This window comes from Salvelinus namaycush, chromosome 26 (genome assembly GCF_016432855.1).
Source record: "Salvelinus namaycush isolate Seneca chromosome 26, SaNama_1.0, whole genome shotgun sequence".
Classification (NCBI taxonomy): Eukaryota; Metazoa; Chordata; class Actinopteri; order Salmoniformes; family Salmonidae; genus Salvelinus; species Salvelinus namaycush.
The window spans coordinates 28,627,440-28,649,412 of NC_052332.1; the positions used below are offsets into that span (position 1 = coordinate 28,627,440).

The 21,973-nt window shown below is 45.8% G+C and overlaps 2 protein-coding genes across 2 annotated transcripts in view; one reads left to right on the forward strand and one right to left on the reverse strand.

The window, feature by feature from the left end:
- Positions 1-21,973, forward strand: part of LOC120021346 (pyruvate carboxylase, mitochondrial-like) — a 127,668-nt gene that overhangs the window by 74,582 nt on the left and 31,113 nt on the right. The window lies entirely within an intron of this gene.
- LOC120021340 (leucine-rich repeat and fibronectin type-III domain-containing protein 4-like) lies at positions 5,459-15,038 on the reverse strand. The gene is made up of 3 exons (XM_038965050.1): positions 14,991-15,038; positions 13,040-14,523; positions 5,459-6,533 (listed from the first exon to the last, which is right to left on the reverse strand). Exons 1-3 carry the CDS (start codon positions 15,036-15,038, stop codon positions 5,459-5,461), a joined length of 2,607 nt encoding a protein of 868 aa, XP_038820978.1.

Consider the following 21,973-nt stretch of genomic DNA (forward strand, 5'->3'; position numbering starts at 1 on the left):
TTGACCTGATACAGTGTGACAGACTGAGACGACTGCCCTGTGTAGTTGGGATATTTCATTTATCTTATATCCCTCTCCCCTCTCACCCACTCCCTTCCCCTCTCGTTCCCCAAGTTAATGCTCTCTTCAGCCCCGGAGGTATTTTGTTGGCATGATTATTTGCAGTGCTCCAAAATATCAGACATTAAAGCTGCTCCAGATCATCCTCTCTGCTCCACAAGAGCACTAACTAACTAGCGAATTGTCACATGTTTTTTAATGATGACTCATTATCACTTCAGGATGGCTGAAGGGGTTTTCAAACCATGTTGGTCGCACAATTGCCTCCCTCCATTTCCTTGCATGTTTGATTAATTTCCCTCACTGCATATACTAAACTCATTTTCCCCCTCTATCATGCATCCATCCTTTCCCATGTCTAAATCTCATTCGCTCTCACGCTGTTCCTCCCAGCAGGGGAAGGCCACTCGAACCCCATTTGGCCACAGCAGTGCCTCCTTTTTTTTTTTTTTTTTTAACTACCCAGCTTCAAATGGCTAGTTTATTTAGCACTGACGCCACCAGAGATGTAATTACCTGTTCAAGTAAGAGTACAGCCAAGTGATTTCCCCCAGCAGCACCATTAGGTGTTAGAGAAGCAGAGGAAGTGCTGCTAACATCTGCCCAGATTTACACAACATATTGGCTGAAAAAAGTCAAAATGTGATACCATCCTAGCCATAGGCAGTGCTGGTTTGAAAATCTGAGCCGACAAGGTGAAGAAATCTGTTGATTTGCCCTTGAGCAAGGCAGTTAACCCTAATTTGCTACAGTGGTGCCGTACCACTGGCTGACCCTGTAAAACAACACATTTCTCTGCACCTATCGTACCACTGGCTGACCCTGGAAAACAACACGTTTCTCTGCACCTATCGTACCACTGGCTGACCCTGTAAAACAACACGTTTCTCTGCACCTATCGTACCACTGGCTGACCCTGTAAAACAACACATTTCTCTGCACCTATCGTACCACTGGCTGACCCTGGAAAACAACACGTTTCTCTGCACCATTGCAGCTGTGTGTGACATGCTTTTCCAATTCCCTCGTGATTTAATGGTGTGAAAAAGCAACATCCATAAACATGTTGAAATCCTTTTTAAAGGTAATCCCACAGTCATTTATGGGCGTAGCAACAGACTCGGAGCCTCCCAAATTCAACGTCAACAAGATTTGTTATTTCAGATCTCATGTTACCCACTGTGCTGTTGTGCTAATATCTTTGCAGTGTACTGTAGTGGTGCATGCAGATACACCTTGGAAAGACTAACCAACATTACCAGCCCAATATCCATTACATGTAGCTGTCTCACTCTGCAGTTGGACTATGAATTGGCTTTTAATTGTGTTTTTTTTTTACCCCTCGCTCACCCGCAGATAGAAATTGTACCTTAAGTGGTCTGGGAAATTACTCCTTTGGGTATTATGCAATGATTCCTGTGCCCACCATCAGTTATCTTTTGTATGTCCCGTTCTCTTACCACCTCCTCCCACAGTTATGCATTTACAGTACACATGAACATGAGAGCAAAGACAAGGGTCTTAATCAATTGAAATGGGAGCAATAGGTTGTTGCCAGCTTATGTAACTACTAGCTTCCTTTACAAGTAGAAACGGAGATGTAGTGCTCCATATGAAACAGCAACACATTCACTGCCACTGTGTAGCACAAAAAAATTGACTTTGAAGCCCTAATCTGCACTGAATGGTTCCCAGAGGTGTGACTGGCTTTAGAGGGAGATATGGCGAACTGAAGCAGGGTGTGGGGAGATATGGAGAGGAGTTGTGTGAAATGGAGATGAGTGGGAGGCTGCTTAAAGAGAAGAGGAAGATGTGCAGGCAGGCTGGATGCACATTGTTCCCTTTATTTCACATCTCGCTCAGATGAACACATCTGATTTATTATTATGCATGGATACTTTTCAGTCATTACAATTTGAAAGCTTTGCTGCACTCTGCTTCGAAGTGGGATAGTGAATTAGGGATGTGCATTAAGGATCTAAGGATTTCACAGCTGTGATACTCACTGTCATTATATCCCCCTCTGCTTTGCTCCCCTCCACCATAGCAACCCACACCCACTCCTCCCCAAACTGCCTCTCTATGCAGTTTAGTGATGAGGAGACATTTTGTAGGACCAAGGTAGAAGATAAACAAGGATTTTAATGCTGTATGCAGCAATCTGTTAATGACCACTTAAACATGCATGTACATGAGTCATTTGCATGAATAATACTCAACCCCCTCCAACGCTCATTCTCTCCCTCACGCTCTCCCTCTCTTCTGCCTCCCATATTTATCGTTCCCACACAAATAGAATTGTTTGTTCGGCTAAATTAGTTTTGCAGCACTATTTCCCACTTTGCATCTGCTGATTGCTTTTGCAGCATTTGCTTCTAGGAAAGAAAACACTTCCTTCAAGGAACAACCACCAGAATTCTGGTCGTTTTTAAAAAATGTAGACAACTGATGGTGGATGAAAGTGCCTTTTTAGGAATTTTGATTAAAGTTGGTCGTTTTATGTGGATTGAGTGTCAGTCTTATCCACTTTGTAACGGGGAGTAGATTGTTGATTTTTAAATTCAAATGGGTGGGTTAAAATGCTGGTCCAAGAGATTTTGTTAGGTTAAATCACCCTGTTTTTCTACTGAAATATCTAGTCGTGAATGGGAAAACCTTTGCTCTACATCTGAGGTGAAAAAGTCAAAGCACTCACTTAAAATCCTATTCTTTCTGGCCGTCTCACAGCTAGGGTAGGGTTTTAGATGCAGGGGCAGAGAACAGCCAACCATGGTGAATGAGTTGGATGGTACGAGGTTAAATGAAATCAGGACTGGCTAAAAGAACTCTGAACATTTTTACATTTTCTTATCCTATAAATTGGAGACGTTAGAGCTTTTTCTGAGACGGGGAACTCCTGAACTGGTCTAAACTGCTCAACTTTATCCACAGCCAACCAGATCTGCAGATCTGATATTAATGGGACTTGTCAGCAGAACATGACATATCTGTCCTCTACGATGTGAACAGTGGTTGATTGCAGAACTGCAGGTCAGTGGTTTGAGCACCGCTGGGCAGAGTTCACAATGTGTTTGTGTGAATTCACCAATCAGCACTTTTTAATTGTGCGAAATAGGGCACCAGTTTGCCTCTGGCAAGAAAAGTGGAAACTGCTGCATGCCCTTCTCTCACTATCCCCTCTCCCACTCCATCACACAACTCATGCTAATTGAGTTCAGAGGGCCTTTGTGGGTATGACTGTACACTACAGAGTAGTATTTAATATGACAAATGGCACCAATAGACATGTAGCCTATTTCTGTGTACTGGTTTATCTCAGAGCTCCTCCCCCAGCCACCTTCTCTACCCCTCTTTCTCCCCATATCTCTCTCCCTCTCTCAGCTCGAAGACAAACTCCTCTGTGTTTGCCGATAGGCTGCTTCCTGCCCTTCTCAAACAAACACATGATCACTGGACTGGCATCTGATCGTCACAGTTTTCATATGATCCATTTTGATGCCTGATCTACTCAGCGGTTTGCAATTCAATGTCGAGTCGTGCTGCTGTTGAGTAGCGGTTGATTTATTTACTGTAATTCATTAATTGTTTCATTTATCTTGTTGAAACAGAAGTCTCAGGTTGTAGTCAGTCTCTTACATCATTAAAGCAGACTTCGTTGTACTTTTATTTTTTATACTTGTCATATATTCAGACCCTTTGCTATGAGACTCGAAATTGAGCTCAGGTGCATCCGGTTTCCATTCATCATCCTTGATGTTTCTACAACTTCATTGGAGTGCACCTGTGATAAATTCAATTGATTGGACATGATTTGGAAAGGCACACCTGTCTATATAAGGTCCCACAGTTGACTGTGCATATCTGAGCAAAAACCAAGCCATGAGGTCAAGGGAATTGTCCGTAGAGCTCCGAGACAGGATTGTGTCGAGGGACAGATCTGGGGAAAGGTACCAAAAAATGTATGCAGCATTGAAGGTCCCCAAGAACACAGTGGTCTCCATTCTTAAAAGGAAGAAATTTAGAACCGCCAAGACTCTTCCTAGAGCAAGGGCCTTGGTCAGAGAGGTGACCAAGAACCCGGTGACAGAGCTCCAGTTCCTCTGTGGAGACAACCCTCTCTGCAGTACTCCACCCATCAGGCCTTTATGGTCGAGTGGCCAAACTGAATCCAATCCTCAGTAAAAGGCACATGACAGCCCGCTTGGAGTTTGCCAAAAGGCACCTAAAGACTCTGACCATGAGAAACAAGATTCTCTGGTCTGATGAAACCAAGATTGAACACTTTGACCTGAATGCCAAGCGTCACATCTGGAGGAAACCTGGCACCATCCCTATGGTGAAGCGTGGTGGCAGCATCATGCTGCGGGGATGTTTTTCAGTGGCAGGGACCGGGAGACTAGTCAGGATTGAGGAAAAGTTGAATGGACCAAAGTACAAATCATTTTATTTGTCACATGTGTTTAGCAAATGTTATTGCGGGTGTAGCGAAATGTTTGTGAGATCCTTGAGAACCTGCTCAGGACCTCAGACTGGGGCGAAGGTTCACCTTCCAACAGGACAACGACCCTAAGCACACAGCCAAGACAATGCAGGAGTGGCTTCGGGACAAGTCTCTGAATGTCCTTGAGTGGCCCGGCCAGAGGCTGAACTTGAAACCGATTGAAAATAGTTGCGCAGCACGCTCCCCATCAAACCTGACAGAGTTTGAGAGGATCTGCGGAGAAGAATGGGAGAAACTCCCCAAATACAGGTGTGCCAAGCTTGTAGCATCATACCTAAGAAGACTTGAGGCTGTAATCGCTGCCAAAGGTGCTTCAACAAAGTACTGAGTAAAGAGTCTGAATACTTACGTAAATATGATATATATTATTTTTTTAATGAACTTGCACACATTTCTAAACCTGTTTTTGCTTTGTCATTATGGGGTATTGTTTTATAGATTGAGGGAAAAATACCATTTAATCAATTTTAGAGTAAGGCTGTAACAAAATGTGGAAAAAGTCAAGGTGTCTGAATACTTTCCGAATGCACTGTAACCTAAATTCCTCGTGAGCTTAGTTCAACTGTCGTACCCCTTCAAAACCCAAAATATAAGCTTGTTTTACTCCAATATTTGTAAAATGTAAGCAAACCCTGTATAGCCTTAAAACATGGTTAAAACTATACATTTGATATCATGGATTGTTAGTCCTTGCATCCATACCTCTATGAATTTGAGTGGTTACATTTATCCAGGCCCATCCCTTAGCTTTTTGGCTAAAACGGGCAGGGAGAACGCTTTGTTTCAATTAAGGATTCTAGCTATAAAGCCAAATGGCTTGTATATCTTTTACATCCACCATTTTGTCAGTTTCAGTCTTTGTTTCCATTATGTCCCTCTCTCCTCCTCCTCTCCACCCTACACAACACTCTCCTCCAGGTCTCCAGCTTTGGCAGCCACTCTGGTGTTAGAGTTAGAGTTGGAGGTGTTGAAGGCGTGCAGGTAGCCATGTGTGAGGGCAGGGGGCTGTTGGTCGCTGCCCATGCTGCTCGCTGAACTGGCCGTTGAGGCGCACTGGACCAGCATGCCGTGCACCGACTGGCTCCTCCTGGTCCATATCACACTCAGTCGCTTGGCATAGCTGTAGCAGGTTGTTGTGGCGATCTCGCCCACATCAAAGGAGCAGCTGCGTGTCCTCCCGAGTGGCGGACGATCGCCCCTCCAGTCATCCAACCGCCCCTCCTCCCCTTGGGCCCCAGAGTCCAGGCTGCATCTGGAGCCCACCATTTTGTCCAAGTCTTTCTCCCTCTCCTCAGAGCGGCGCAGCTTGAGCTTGCCTGAGTGTCTCCGGGCCTTGTGAGCTCTGGGATGGGGTAAGGTCTGGGAGGTGTTGGCAGGGGAGTAGTACAGTGTCACTCTCTCACTCTCAGGGGTGAAAGGGGGGAATCTTTTCCCCCTCACGCCCAGCTCCTCAGCCTTTCTCTCTCCACTGAGCTGATCAGAGTCAAGCGTTGTCCTGGGCTTGTTCTTGGCTTGGGGTTTGGTTTTCGATGGCAGGGGCTTAGCCTTTTGGCCAAGAATGCCTTTGGGCAGAGCCACCATCATCACTCTCCCGTTCCCATTGGTCTGAGCGTAAACGTCCACTTCTCCCTTGGAGGGCAGGAAGTTGTCATGGTGATGGGCAGGGTAGTGACCCTCGTCTCTGCAGTCTCCACAGACGCGGTGCCTCACCATCATCGCCACGGTGAACACCAGCAGCATCACCACGATGACCCCGCCCACCATGATTGTCAGTGTGCCGCCCAGGAAGTGCGCCTGCAGGGAACGGCACTCTGGGAAGTCCTCCTTGGTGCTGAACTGGGTGCAGCCCAGGACCTTGGTGGTGGCCAGGGTGGACAGCCCGTCGTCAAAGATGGCCAGGACACAAAGGCTGTAGTCGGCTCCAGACACAAGGTTCTTTAGCAGGAAAGCGTTGCTTGTTGGAGGCAGAATCCTAACAGACAGGGAAGGGGGGGGGGGGGGGGGGGGGTTGAGGAGTAATAAAAGAAAAAAGGATATTGAGTCATTTGCTGAGGAGAGAAAGAGGATCTCTGAGAGCAGCTAGGAGAGGGAGATGAATCAAATGAAATGCAATAAGCTACAGTACAACTCCTTAGTGCTAATGATGATGATGAGCAGCCAGCTAGAGGGAGGAGGAGTCAGATCTGCTCATTTGTTGTGGAAATGGGCTTAATCAATAATACTCTGCTGTAGAGGGAGAAGGGAAATATAAAGGGTGAGATTGATATTCAGGGAAACGGGAGGCAGACTGAAGATGGCGCCGGAGAACAAGGCTAACGTTTTACGTATTCCTAACCAAATGTTTTTTTTGTTTTTTTAAAACTTATTTTTGGACTTATTTTGTACATAATGTTGCTGCTACTGTCTCTTATGACCGAAAAGAACTTCTGGACATCAGAACTGCGATTACTCACCACAGACTGGCAGAATCCTTTTTCCTTTAACGAGCCCGACGTGAATGATTGTACTGCTTTCCCGGGAACAGGCCTAGATCACCATAATTTGCATGAAGAGAAGGCAGAGAAAAAGGGATCAGAGGGTGGGCTGCCTTCTGAGAATTCGTAGGCGATCGAATAAACCCCCACTGCCTTCCATTCTGCTAGCAAACGTGCAGTCTTTGGAAAATAAAATCGATGACCTACGCGGAAGATTAAACTACCAGCGGAACATTCAAAACTGTTATGTTATGCTTCATGGAGTCGTGGCTGAATGACGACATTATCAACATACAGCATATAACCAGCCAGCTGTATCAGCCGTGCAGAACCGCGGCGTCTGGTAAGACAAGGGGCGGGGGACTATGTATTTTTGTAAAGAACTGCTGGTGCACGATATCTAAGGATGTCTCAAAGTTTTGCTCGCCTGAGGTAGAGTTTCTGATGATAAGCTGTAGACCACACTATCTACCTAGACAATTTTCATCTGTATTTTTTGTAGCTGTCTACATACCACCACAGACTGATGTTGGCACTAAGACCGCACTGAATGAGCTGTATTCCGCCATAAGCAAACAGGAAAACGCTCACCCAGAGGTGGCATTCCTAGTACTTTAATGCAGGGAAACTTAAAACCGGTTTACCAAATTTCTATCCGCATGTTAAATGTGCAACCAGAGGGGAAAAAAACCTTGGACCACCTTTACTCCACACACAGAGATGCATACAAATCTGACCATAATTCTATCCTCCTGATTCCTGCTTTTCAACATCTCCCTGTCCGAGTCTGTAATGCCAACATGTTTTAAGCAGCCCACCATAGTCCCTGTGCCCAAGAACACTAAGGTAACCTGCCTAAATGACTACCGACCCGTAGCACTCACGTCTGTACACATCATGGACAAGCTGAAATGGTCCACCCATACAGACAGCGTGGTGAAGAAGGCGCAGCAGCGCCTCTTCAACCTCAGGAGGCTGAAGAAATTCGGCTTCTCACCAAAAACCCTCACAAACGCACAATCGAGAGCATCCTGTCGGGCTGTATATCACCGCCTGGTACGGCAACTGCTCCGCCCACAACCGTAAGGCTCTCCAGAAGGTAGTGAGGTCTGCACAACGCATCACCGTGGGCAAACTACCTGCCCTCCAGGACACCTACACCACCCGATGTCACAGGAAGGCCAAAAAGATCATCAAGGACAACCACCACCCGAGGCACTGCCTGTTCACCCCGCTATCATCCAGAAGGCAAGGTCAGTACAGGTGCATCAAAGCTGGGACCGAGAGACTGAAAAACGGCTTCTATCTCAAGGCCATCAAGACTGTTAAACAGCCATCACTAACATTGAGTGGCTGCTGCCAACCTACTGACTCAAATCTCTAGCCACTTTACATTCCATTTTTAATTATTAATGTGCCACTTTAAACAATGTCACTTTATATAATGTTTACATACCCTACATTACTCATCTCATATGTATATACTGTACTCTATACCATCTACTGCATCTTGTCTATGCCGTTCGGACATCGCTCATCCATATTTTAAGTACATATTCTTATTCACTCCTTTACACTTGTGTGTGTGTATAAGGTAGTTGTTGTGAAATTGTTAGATTACTTGTTAGATATTACTGCATGGTCGGAACTAGAAGCACAAGCATTTCTCTACACTTGCATTAACATCTGCTAACCATGTGTATGTGACAAATAAAATTTGATTTGTAGCCATGAAGTGCTTTGAAAGGCTGGTCATGTCTCACATCAACACCATTATCCCAGAAACCCTAGACCCACTCCAATTTGCATTCCGCCCTAACAGATGATGCAATCCCTATTGCACTTCACACTGCCCTTTCCCACCTGGACAAAAGGAACACCTACACTACCATTCAAAAGTTTGGGGTCACTTAGACATTTCCTTGTTTTTGAAAGAAATAACATCAAATTGATCAGAAATACAGTGTAGATATTGTTGTAAATAACTATTGTAGCTGGAAACGGCTTTTTATTTTTTTAAATTCATGGATTATCTACATAGGCGTACAGAGGCCCATTATTAGCAACCATCACTCCTTTGTTCCAATGGCACGTTGTTAGCTAATCCAAGTTTATCATTTTAAAAAGGCTAATTGATAACCCTTTTGCAATTATGTTAGTACAGCTGAAAACAGTTGTCCTCATTAAAGAAGCAATTAAACTGGCCTTCTTTAGACTAGTTGAGTATCTGGAGCGTCAGCATTTGTGGGTTCAATTACAGGCTCAAAATGGCCAGAAACAAATAACTTTCTTCTGAAACTCGTCAGTCTATTCTTGTTCTGAGAAAGAAAGGCTATTCCATGCGAGAAATTGCCAAGAAACTCAAGATGTCGTTCAACGCTGTGTACTACTCCCTTCACAGAACAGCGCAAACTGTCTCTAACCAGAATAGAAAGAGGAGTGGGAGGCCCCGGTGCACAAATACATTAGTGCCTAGTTTGAGAAACAGACGCCTCACAAGTCCTCAACTGGCAGCTTCATTAAATAGTACCTGCAAAACACCAGTCTCAACGTCAACAGTGATGAGGCGACTCCGGGATGCTGGCCTTTATTGGCCAGTCTGAGATGTGGCTTTTTCAGCTGTGCTAACATAATTGCAAAAGTGTTTTCTAATGATCAAATATCCTTTCAAAATGATAAACTTGGAAACTTGGAATAGCTGTGCCATTGGAACACAGGAGTGATGGTTGCTTGAAAGAATTGGCTTTTCTTTCAAAAAGGACATTTCCAAGTGACCCCAAACTTTTGAACAGTAGGGTATGTGAGAATGCTATTCATTGACTACAGCTCAGCGTTCAACACCATAGTGCCCTCAGTTCATCAATAAGCTAAGGGACTAAACACCACCTGGGACTAAACACCTCCCTCTGCAACTGGATCCTGGACTTCCTGATGGGCTGCCCCCAGGTGGTAAGGGTAGGTAATGAAACATCTGCCACGCTGATCCTCATCACGGGCCCCTCAGGGGTGTGTGCTCAGTCCCCTCCTGTACTTCCTGTTCACTCATGACTGCACGGCCAGGCATGACTCCAACACCAAGTTTGCCAATGACACAACAGTGGTAGGCGTGATCAACGACGAGACAGCCTATAGGGAGGAGGTCAGAGACCTGGCAGTGTGGTGCCAGGTCAACAACCTCTCCTGCAACGTGATCAAGACGAAGGAGATGATTGTGGACTACAGGAAAAGGAGGGCCGAGCACGCCCCCAATCTCATCGACAGTGCTGTAGTGGAGCAGGTTGAGAGTTTCAAGTTCCTTGATGTCCACATCACCAACAAACTAACATGGTCCAAGCACACCAAGACAGTCGTGAAGAGGGCACGACAAAACCTATTCCCCCTCAGGAGACTGAAAAGATTTGGCATGGGTCCTCAGATCCTCAAGGTTATACAGCTGCACCATCGAGAGCATTCTGACTGGTTGCATCGCTGCCTGGTATAGCAACTGCTCGGCCTCCGACCGCAAGGCACTACAGAGGGTAGTGCGTACGGCCCAGTACATCACTGGGGCCAATCTTCCTGCCATCCAGGACCTCAACACCAGGCGGTGTCACTGGAAGGCCCTAAAAATTGTCCAAGACTCCAGGCACCCTAGTCATAGACTGTTCTCTCTGCTACTGCATGGCAAGCGGTACCGGAGTGCCAAGTCTAGGTCCAAAAGGCTTCTAAACAGCTTCTACCCCAAGCCATAAGACTCCTGAACATCTAATCAAATGGCTACCCGGACTATCTGCGTTGTCCCCCCCCCCCCCCACCCCCCCCCCTTTACACCGCTGCTACTTTCTTTTCTTATCTATGCATAGTCATTCTCTTTAATTACTTGTTACTTTTATTTCTTATTCTTACTCATATTTTTTTTTTAACTGCGTTGTTGGTCAGGGGCTCATAAGTAAGCATTTCACTAAGAATACCTGTTGTATTCGGCGCGCGACTAATACAATTTCATTTGATTTTAAACCAGTCTGTTTACGTATGTTTTTTTTCCTCTCCTCAGAAACATGTCTTGCCAAGCGATGAGCTATTCAAGACAACTCCGAGGCAATGACACATACTCGCACCCCAATTACCACCACCCCCGCCCAAACGCTGTACGCCAGGAAGAGGACAAGACGGCAAACACTTCCGTTTTTAAAGTCTTTCACCCCTCTGTCTTCCAACCGACTGCTCGTGTCAAATCTCTTGTTAAATGCTGCAGCTTATTGTATGGATTCAGACGCCTGTGTATATAAGTGTAGAACAGTATTGAAAATGTATTGGACGGTGTAAATGAGGCTGATGAATGAGTTTACCGTTGAGAGGTAATTGCGAGCTCTCGAAGGCAGACCTTGAACAATTTCTAATTTCATCTGGCGGGCAGTTAACCTTTCTGGCGCCCTTGCTCTCCCTCATTCCTCCACACTATCCTCAAATTATCTCTAGCTTTGGGTTACAAATTACTTTGTTGTTATTACATTTAGTTGTTTACATGCAGGCTTTGTAATGAAAATTGGAAAGATGGGTTTTACGCGGAACATTAACTCAGAATATGCAAGCTATTATCTCCGTAGGCTTATATAAGGTGAATAACTGCATTGTAAGCTCTACTGAAAGCCTGTCAAAGGGATATGCTGTTTAAACAAATTAGCCATGGAGTCCCAGAGACGGTAGAAATTAATGTTTGCCTTTCATCCATCTTATTTAGCTATGAAGACTACATATACCTTGGCATATATTAGTCATCCAAATGTGTGTATTTGCATACTTATTCTTTGATCTTGGAAGGCTTAGCAAGCAGTTCACCTGTCCTTATTGGGACACCAGGGAATTATGGAAGTTATGAGGCATCAAATGTTTAGAGTATGAGACTAACCATCACTTCCTGACTTAGTGGGGGATGAAAGCTGGAAATGTCGAGTTGGGAGGCGTTCTTTCTGTTTTTCATTCTGACAGCTGTGTGCACACATTAGTGTGTCCTGACAAGTCCTTGAGAATCGTTCAGTATTTGATATAAAACACTGCATGTCTATTTAGGTGCCTCTCCCTACCTCCACAAACTGAAGTGGGTTCAGTGTTCCCTAGACCCAAACCCACCATCTCCCAATTTATCTCCATTTCAGACTGATTGATGGGATGTGACACTGTCCTCAGATCTGCGGCTTGCACTTTTTTTATAAGGACTTCATCCTCCTTTTCCCACAGTCTTCTCTCTCTCTCTCTCTCTCTCTCTCTGTTTCTCTCTCTCTCTGTTTCTCTCTCTCTCTGTTTCTCTCTCTCTCTGTTTCTCTCTCTCTGTTTCTCTCTCTCTGTTTCTCTCTCTCTGTTTCTCTCTCTCTGTTTCTCTCTCTCTCTCGCTCTCTCTCTCGCTCTCTCTCTCTCTCTCTCGGTCTCTCTCTCTCTCGCTCTCTCTCTCGCTCTCTGTTTCTCTCTCTCTCTCGCTCTCTCTCTCGCTCTCTCTCTCTCTCGCTCGCTCTCGCTCTCGCTCTCGCTCTCGCTCTCGCTCTCGCTCTCTCTCTCTCTCTCTCTCTCTCTCTCTCTCTCTCTCTCTCTCTCTCTCTCTCTCTCTCTCGCTCTCTCTCTCTCTCTCTCTCTCTCTCTCGCTCTCTCTCTCTCTCTCTCTCTCTCTCTCTCTCTCTCGCTCTCGCTCTCGCTCTCGCTCTCGCTCTCGCTCTCGCTCTCGCTCTCGCTCGCTCTCTCGCTCTCAAAATCACTCTTTCATACTTTACAGTCAACTACGCCTGCTCTCCTTTAATTCATGTGTCAGTGTTCATGTTCATCACTCCTGGTCCCTGTCATTCAAGGACACTCTGTGATAACTCAGATCAATTGTAAAACCACTGGGGTGTTTTGTACATGACAGTATTACAATGGAAGACCACACAGAAGTGTTTGTTTTGCATCTAGCCTTCTGATTGATCTATTCATGCTTGTCCAGTTGGAACTGTCTCTCAGGTTCTGTAGGATGGCTGTGTCGCTGAGGGGAGCTTACCTGTACACCAGGGCGTCGTCTGCAGTGCAGTTGTACTGGATCTGGTACATCCACACCAGGTACGGCCCAGTGGCCCGGCCCAGGACCCAGCGCACCTGGGCAGAGGTGGCAGTCGCTCCCAGGACCCCCACCAAATGCTCACTGGCATCTCCATCTCCACTCTCCCCTTCTGTGGCATTCTTGACAGTCACCACCCCTCCATCACCCTTCCTGTTCCGGCCTGCCCCTCTTCTCCCACTGGAGATATCTGATGACCCAGGGTCCCCTCGGGGGCTGGTTAGGGGGACAGTGTTGTTGCCACGGTGAGGGAGGGGGATGATCTTCAGGTCTATCAGGGCCGTAGCCTCCCCGGCAGCATTGATGGCAATGCAGGTGTAGGCCCCATCGTCCCGGGCACGGGTCACTAGCACGTCCAGGGTTCCGTTGTAGTAGGAGTGCACACGGCTGGAGTTGGCTACGATGCGGTCGTCTGGGGAGATCCAGTGGATGATTGGCTCTGGGTCTCCAATGGCACGGCACCTCAGCGTGGCCCTCTGGCCCTCCAGCACCCACAGCTTGTTGGAGTGGCGTGTGATGAGCGGAGGCTCACAGGTGAACTCCTCTTCTGGAATGGACCAGAAGTAGCGCCCAGCCAGGTGGACGGGAGTGGCGCACGTCTCCATGTCGTCCCCGCGGATCAGCCGCCTCAGCCACAGCAGCTCACAGTTACAGTGCAGGGGGTTCCCACCGAAGCTCAGGCTGATGACAGCGTTGTAGGGGGTGGGGCTGACCACGCCTGTCTGGGAGCGGGAGAACAGGGGGTCAGGGGGCAGAGTCTGCAGCCGGTTGGACGTCATGTCGAGACGAGCCAGCTTGTAGAGTTCTCCGAAGGATCCCTCGGCGATGTGGTCCAGGAGGTTGTGGTCCAGGTTGAGAGTGTGCAGGCTGGCCATGTTCTGGATGGCCTCCCAGGGGACCTTCCTCAGGTTGTTGTAGGACAGGTCCAGATCCTCCAGCGTCTGCAGGAAGTCATCAAATGCCTCGGTGGAGACGTTGGTCAGCTGGTTGTTGTTGATGATGAGGTGCTGCAAGTTAGTCAGGCCGGACAGGTCTTTTGGCCCCACCACGGTCAGCCGGTTGGTGTCCAGGTGGAGTGAACGCAGGCTCTCAAGGTCAGCAAAGGCCAGAGGTTTCAGGGCATGGATGGTGTTCCTGGACAGAGTTAGCTCTACCAGGCCTGACATGTTGGCAAAGTCCACTCTGCCCACCTCCAGGATGAAGTTGTCAGCCAGACGGAGCTCCACTGTGCGCCGGTCAATGTCAGGAGGGACGAACAGCAGGCCCTTGTTGACACAGAGCGTGCTCAGAGACTCTGAGAGGTTTCGGCACACACAGTGGAAGGGACAGATGGAGACCATGCCCCAGGTCTCTCCAGCGGACACGCCCGGGCCCAGCAGAGCAGAGAACACACAGGAGCAGGTCACCACGGCCAGCCAGACTACAGTCTGTGGGGTCATAGAGCAGGCAGGGGGTCTCAGGGAAGGGCTGGTGACTTTTGGCGCGAGTTCAATAGGAGATAACAGGTTTATTTCCGGGTGGACACCTTTTAGAGACTGTTGCTTTGGAGAGGGCCTCCGAGAGGATTTTGAGCGGGGTGGAGAGTATGGGTGTGATATTTGTGATTTGGATTTAGGCATTGTTGAGCTGGTTATCCATTGACCTACGGAAGTACAAGTGGGAAATCGTTATCTCTCATTTCCATTGGTTTCCCCATTCAGTCGCTTTTACATACAACAGTGCAGTAGAGGTATTGGATTGTACAATTGGTATTTGGAGATTTAGATGTAAAAAAAAATCCACAAACGTTCAATACTGATTTTGTAAACTGATGTGGTTGTTATGTTTGTGTAGGCCTATGTGTATAGTTTCAGTAAGATATGAGTGAGGCTAGATTTGATATAAACCTTCAAACCTGGGTGGTTTTCCTCAGACCGGTCACTGCTTCTGGGGTGGTGGCCATAACTACCAAGTTCATCTGTTACTGGCCATGACTACTGGGTTCCACTGTTATTGGTTCTGGGGTGGTGGCCATGACTACTGGGTTCCACTGTTACTGGTTCTGGGGTTGTGGCCATGACTACTGGGTTCCACTGTTACTGGTTCTGGGGTGGTGGCCATGACTACTGGGTTCCACTGTTACTGGGGCCTTGTTCTCACCCTCCACTGCCCACTGTTCTGTCACTGTTATTGCCCCATTCCCCTGATGCATTACTCTGTGTGTTGAGCATGAGCATTGACCCACGCTCCATCTAATGAGAAGGAATGACATTAGGTTAAAAGCCAGACTACAAAAGGCAGGTCCTTAATGAAGCAGAATAGTGGTTTGTAGGGTGACTGTCTCCAGGTCATGAATGGAAGCCTAGTCGCTTGAATTATCTGTAACATTACAGGCCTGATTAATGTGACTGTGTTGTGCTTTTCCATGGCTGCTGTGTTTCACTGGGTTGAGAATATTACATTTGTGCTCGTTTGAGCATTATGTAAGGCCAGCTTCTTCTCCTGTCACGCTCACAAAGCACCGTTTTGAGTGTGTGAGAGGGGGAGATGAAGAACCCACTAGGGGAATGATGGATACAACCTATAAATAACTGTGTAATAGTGTAAACTGTGTTTGTCTCTGTGCATGCACTGTGCAATGATACACAAAGACACACAACATGTTGTGGTGGATTTGGTGTGTGTTTTATGCTATGATAAGACACTCTTCACTGCATCATGGGAAATCTGTGTATGGGGTTAACCTTTTGGACCTGTATGTCTGAGTTGGGAGGGAGGGAAGATGGAGGCATGGTAACAGGGTTAGATTCTAAGCTTGACATTCTATCCCATATCTTTTCTGTATGAGTTGGCTGAGGGTTTGAATGGATTGCACATCCCCCTTAGTTCATAATCACAGTGACTGAGGACTGCACAGTAATTGTTCCTACCTTAGTGGGTGAATATCCTGTTCTCCCACAGAACAGAACACCGAGGCCCTCATCTACAGTTCCTTGAGAAAGTATTCACACCCCTGGCCTTTTTCCACCATTTGTTATAACCTGCATTTCAAATTGATTACATACACACAATACCCCATAATGTCAAAGTCGAATTACATTTTTAGAAATGTTTACAAATGAATAAAAAATGAAAAGCTGAAAGTCAGTAAGTATTCAACCCATTTGTTATGGGAAGCCTAATGTTCATGAGTAAACATTTGCTTAACAAGTCACATGAGTTGCATTGACTCTCTGTGGGCAATAATGGTGTTTAACATGTTTTTTTTTAATGACCCCCTCATCTCTGTACCCCACACATACAATTATCTGTAAGGTCCCTCAGTCGAGCAGTGAATTTCAAACACAGATTCAACCACAAAGGCCAAGGAGGTTTTCCAGTGCCTTGCAAAGATGGGTACCTATTGGTAGATGGGTAAAAAAAAAAAAAGCAGATATTGAATATCCCATTGAGCCTTAACTTATTAATTACACTTTGGATGGTGTATTAATACACCCAGTCACTACAAAGATGCAAGCGTCCTTCCTAACGCAGTTACCAAAGAGGAAGGAAACCGCTCAGGGATTTCACCATGAGGCCTATTTATTTATTTATTTATTTTATTTTTCACCTTTATTTAACCAGGTAAGTAGGTTGAGAACAAGTTCTCATTTACAACTGCGACCTGGCCAAGATAAAGTAAAGCAGTGCGACACAAACAACAACACAGTTACACATGGAATATACAAGCGTACAGTCAATAACACAATAGAAAAAAATGAAGTCTATATACAGTGTATGCAAATGGCGTGAGGAGGTAAGACAATAAATAGGCCATAGTAGCGAAGTAATTACAATTTAGCAAATTAACACTGGAGTGATAGATGAGCAGATGATGTGCAAGTAGTGATTCTGGTGTGCAAAATAGCATAAAAGTAAATAAAAACAATATGGGGATGAGGTAGGTAGATTGGGTGGGCTATTTACAGATGGACTATGTACAGCTGCAGTGATCGGTTAGCTGCTCAGATAGCTGATGTTTAAAGTTAGTGAGGGATATGGAAGTCTCCAGCTTCAGCGATTTAAAAAAAAGTTTTATTTCTCCCCCCCCCCGATTCGGTCCAGTCACTGGCAGCAGAGAACTGGAAGGAAAGGCGGCCAAAGGAGGTGTTGGCTTTGGGGATGACCAGTGAGATATACCTGCTAAAGCATGTGCTACGGGTGGGTGTTGTGACCATGACCAGCGAGCTGAGATAAGGCGGAGCTTTACCTAACATAGACTTATAGATGACCTGGAGCCAGTGGCGACGAATATGTAGCGAGGGTCAGCCGACTAGAGCATACAGGTCGCAGTGGTGAGTGGTATAAGGGGCTTTGGTGACAAAACAGATGGCACTGTGATAGACTGCATCCAGTTTGCTGAGTAGAGTATTGGAAGCTATTTTGTAGATGACATCACCGAAGTCGAGGATCGGTAGGATAGTCAGTTTTACTAGGGTAATTTTGGCGGCGTGAGTGAAGGAGGCTTTGTTGCGAAATAGAAAGCCGATTTGATTTTGGATTGGAGATGTTTAATATGAGTCTGGAAGCAGACTTTACAGTCTAGCCATGCACCTAGGTATTTGTAGTTGTCCACATATTCTAGGTCAGAACCGTCCAGAGTAGTGATGCTAGTCGTGCGGGCGGGTGCGGGCAGTGAACGGTTGAAAAGCATGCATTTGGTTTTGCTAGCGTTTAAGAGCAGTTGGAGGCCACGGAAGGAGTGTTGTATGCCATTGAAGCTCGTTTGGAGGTTAACACAGTGTCCAAAGAAGGGCCAGATGTATACAGAATGGTGTCGTCTGCGTAGAGGTGGATCAGGGAATCACCCGCAGAAAGAGCGACATCGTTGATATATACAGAGAAAAGAGTCAGCCCGAGAATTGAACCCTGTGGTACCCCCATTGAGACTGCCAGAGGTCCGGACAACAGGCCCTCCGATTTGACACACTGAACTCTGTCTGCGAAGTAGTTGGTGAACCAGGCGAGGCAGTCATTTGAGAAACCAAGGCTATTGAGTCTGCCGATAAGAATACGGTGATTGACCGAGTCGAAAGCCTTGGCCAGGTCGATGAAGACGGCTGCATAGTACTGTATTTTATCGATGGCGATTATGATATCGTTTAGTACCTTGTGCGTGGCTGAGGTGCACCCATGACCGGCTCAGAAACCGGATTGCACAGCGGAGAAGGTACGGTGGGATTCGAAATGGTCAGTGATCTGTTTATTAACTTGGCTTTTGAAGATTTTAGAAAGGCAGGGCAGGATGGATATAGGTCTATAACAGTTTGGGTCTAGTGTCACCCCCTTTTGAAGAGGGGGATGACTACAGCAGCTTTCCGATCTTTAGGGATCTCGGACGATACGAAAGAGAGGTTGAACAGACTGTTAATAGGGGTTGCAACAATGGCGGCGGATCATTTTAGAAAGAGAGGGTCCAGATTGTCTAGCCCAGCTGATTTTGTACGGGTCCAGGTTTTGCAGCTCTTTCAGAACATCTGCTATCTGGATTTGGGTGAAGGAGAAGCTGGGGAGGCTCGGACAAGTAGCTGCGGGGGGTGACTAAAACAGAGTTAAATGGCTGTGATAGGAGAACTGAGTATGGATCAACAACATTGTAGTTAGTCCATAATTATATCCTAAATAACAGGGTGAAAGGAAGCCTGTATAGAATAAAAACATTCCAAAACATGCATCCTGTTTGCAATAAGGCACAAAAGTAAAATACAAAAAATGTCAAAGACACATGTACTTTATGTCCTGAATACAAAGCATTATGTTTAGGGCAAATACCTCACATCACTGAGTACCACTCTTCATATTTTCAAGCATGGTGGTGGCTGCATCAAGTTATAGATATGCTTGTTATCGGCAAGGACTAGGGAGTTTCTTTAGGATTAAAAAAATTGGAGTAGAGCTAAGCACAGGCAAAATCCTAGGCGAAAAACCTGGTTGTCTGCTTTCCAACATACACTGGGAGACAAATTTGCCTTTCAGCAGGATAATTAACCTAAAACACAAGGCGAAATATACTCTGGAGTTGCTTACCAAGATGACATTGAATGTTCCTGAGTGGCCTAGTTACAGTTTTGACTTAAATCGTCTTGAAAATCTATGGCAAGACTTGAAAATGGCTGTCTAGCAGTGATCAACAACCAACTTGACAGAGCTTGAAGAATTCTAAAAAGATTGTGCAAATATTGTATAATCCAGGTGTGTGAAGCTCTAAGAGACTTACCCAGAAATACTCACAGCTGTAATCGCTGCCAAAGGTGATTCTAACATGTATTGACCCAGGGGTGTGAAATACTTATATAATAGAGATTTTGATTTAATTTTCAATAAATGTTTTCGCATTGTCATTTATGGGGTATTGTGTGTAGATGAGTGAGGGGGGAAAATGTATATTTTAATCCATTTTGAATTTAGTCAACAACTCAAGGTGAATGAATACTTTCTGAAGGCATTGTACATGGCAGTGTTAGTATTTATTTACAATCTGACTATAACTGCTAGTATTTAAATCTGTTCTTATCCCTAGTTATCCTCTTGGCTTGGATATGTTTCCCTCTTCTCAGTGTTTTATGATCATTGGCTAAACGCACAGAGGAAAGACCTAGTAAACCTTTTCCATGTTGCATTACCTTACCTCTCTGTCCACCTATCCATATTTACTTTGACTTAAGCTCATCCTCCAAATCAACAAGGGTATAAGCAATTTGTTGCTTGTCAGTTTGTCATTTATATTTTACTCAGTCATTCCTGTTGTTAATATCCTTGTTTTCTGGGATTCACTCAGAATTGTTGCTAGGTCAGTGCTTTGTATACATCCTCCAGAATATGAAGAGAGCAAGGATTAGCAGAGTGACATGGGCACGGATAATCACATTTCCTCCACAATGTGCAATACAGTCAGGACAGACTGCGAGTTAGATGCTCTATTAAAAGAAACACAGGGTTCTATTCTAGTGTGAAGAAAACAAATTAATATTAACTTACAGAAGTTTGCTGCTTATGCTGTTCAGGATGCCAAGTCCATTGATTCGTTCTGGTAACTGGAGCATGAATCGAAATAATCAGATGTAGTTTTTCAAGCATGAGCCCCGAGGCTTTCAGAGATGACAAGCTTATGTTTCCTAGATAACAAAATATTTGAAATGTGTGAAACATTTCAGTCTGCTTCGTAGCGTTTATCCTCCATCTATTCACTAATTGCAGCCTTCAGTCTTCTCCCAGGACAGTATCCAGTCTCTTCTCTTTACTCTGCAGTTATTGGTATTCAGACCCCTCTTTCCTCTCGCTGCGCATCTGTCCTTTGCAGAATCAGTGCGGCTCTAGAACATCCCCAAGTCTGTGTTTTATCTCTGTTGGAGAGCAGCTTTAACCACCTGACCTCCAACCCCCTTTCTCCTCCCAGTTTCCCACTGTGTGGGAAGGGTAACAATTCCTTTTCACTCCCTTGTTCCTTCCGTCATGCTGCCTTTTTTTTGTGTTTTAGTCGTCCAGACAAGCCCAGGGAAAGGAACAGTGCTGTTAAAGTAGGTTATTAACTGTAGACGTCAACAACCTATTACGGTTGCATGTTTCACCTCTGTGGTCGCCGTGCTTATTCACAACTCAATCGCTTGTTTTGACGTTCTTTTCCCCTGCCGTCCGGTGCTGTACCAGTCTGATTTGTGGCTTCTGCTGCAGCAAGCGTGTGTGTGTGAGCGAGGGAGAGACTGCAAAGTGTGTCTGCTACTGAGATGGGAGAGGGAAAGGGAGGAGGGAGAGCCTTGAGCAGTCCTGGCTTTCGATAGAAGGGGGGAAAGATGGAATTGGAATGGCTAGGAGAAAATGCTGAAAATGTGCGTAGGATAAATTAGTCAAAATGAAGAGAGGATGTAAGAGGTTTTGGAGGAGGGAGAGCTAGCAGCCTCACCCCCGTCTTTATCATTTATTAGCCTAACAGTTGGGCCAAAGTAAGGGATGGCTTCATTACTGCTGTGATTAAAGCAGTTATCATTCTATTTACACAAGCCCTTAGCAGACTGTACATTCAGCTGGTTAGCAGTCGGTGTTTTCCTGTCTGCAATTGCCTGTAGACCACTGCTCCAGTGAGAAACATTATGGAGACACTAGCCTAATAAGGTAGCTTTATGCTGAGGTGTTTGAAATGGGATATTGCGACAGTCCTGGTTGGTTACTATCAAGAGGCCTGTTAAATCAGCAATTTTGGGTTTAAAAGTCCTTTCATCAATTATTCAACGTTTGATTACTACAAGTTGATCGCAATGGTCCCCAATGTACCCTGAATGTTAAGTGTGGTCGCGGGGGTGGGGAGTTTCTGATTGTTCAGCAGGTTTTGGAGTGAATAAAGTCTGATTGGAGTGCTTGCTTGTCTTCCCTGCTGTGGTCTGGGGGTGTAGAGAGAGAGAGAGAGAGAGAGAGAGTGAGAATCTGAGAGAATCAATACGGATGATGAGAGAAACACAGATGACTTACACTAGGTTTCTCAACCCAAACAGAAGTGATGAAGGTTAATACAGGTCAACACCAGCACCATGGCTGAATCTGACAGCGTGGCTTTTTGCCCTGGAGTTTGAGGGCGCGAGACAAAGAGAGGGGAGGCTTAGCCCCTCTTCATCCTCCTGGTTCCTTTCATCCCTCTTGTTTCTATTCCAATCTGGGCTAGCTGTGTGCTTTTTTTTTTAGGGGAGGAGGACTGAGTGACACCCTCAGCCAGACACAAACTGGGGCTTTTTACAGAGGCCTGAGTACAGCCATGCTGGTGTAACGGATGTGAAATGGCTAGCTAGTTAGCGGGTACGCGCTAGTAGCGTTTCAATCAGTTACGTCACTTGCTCTGAAACCTAGATGTAGTGTGCCCCTTGCTCTGCA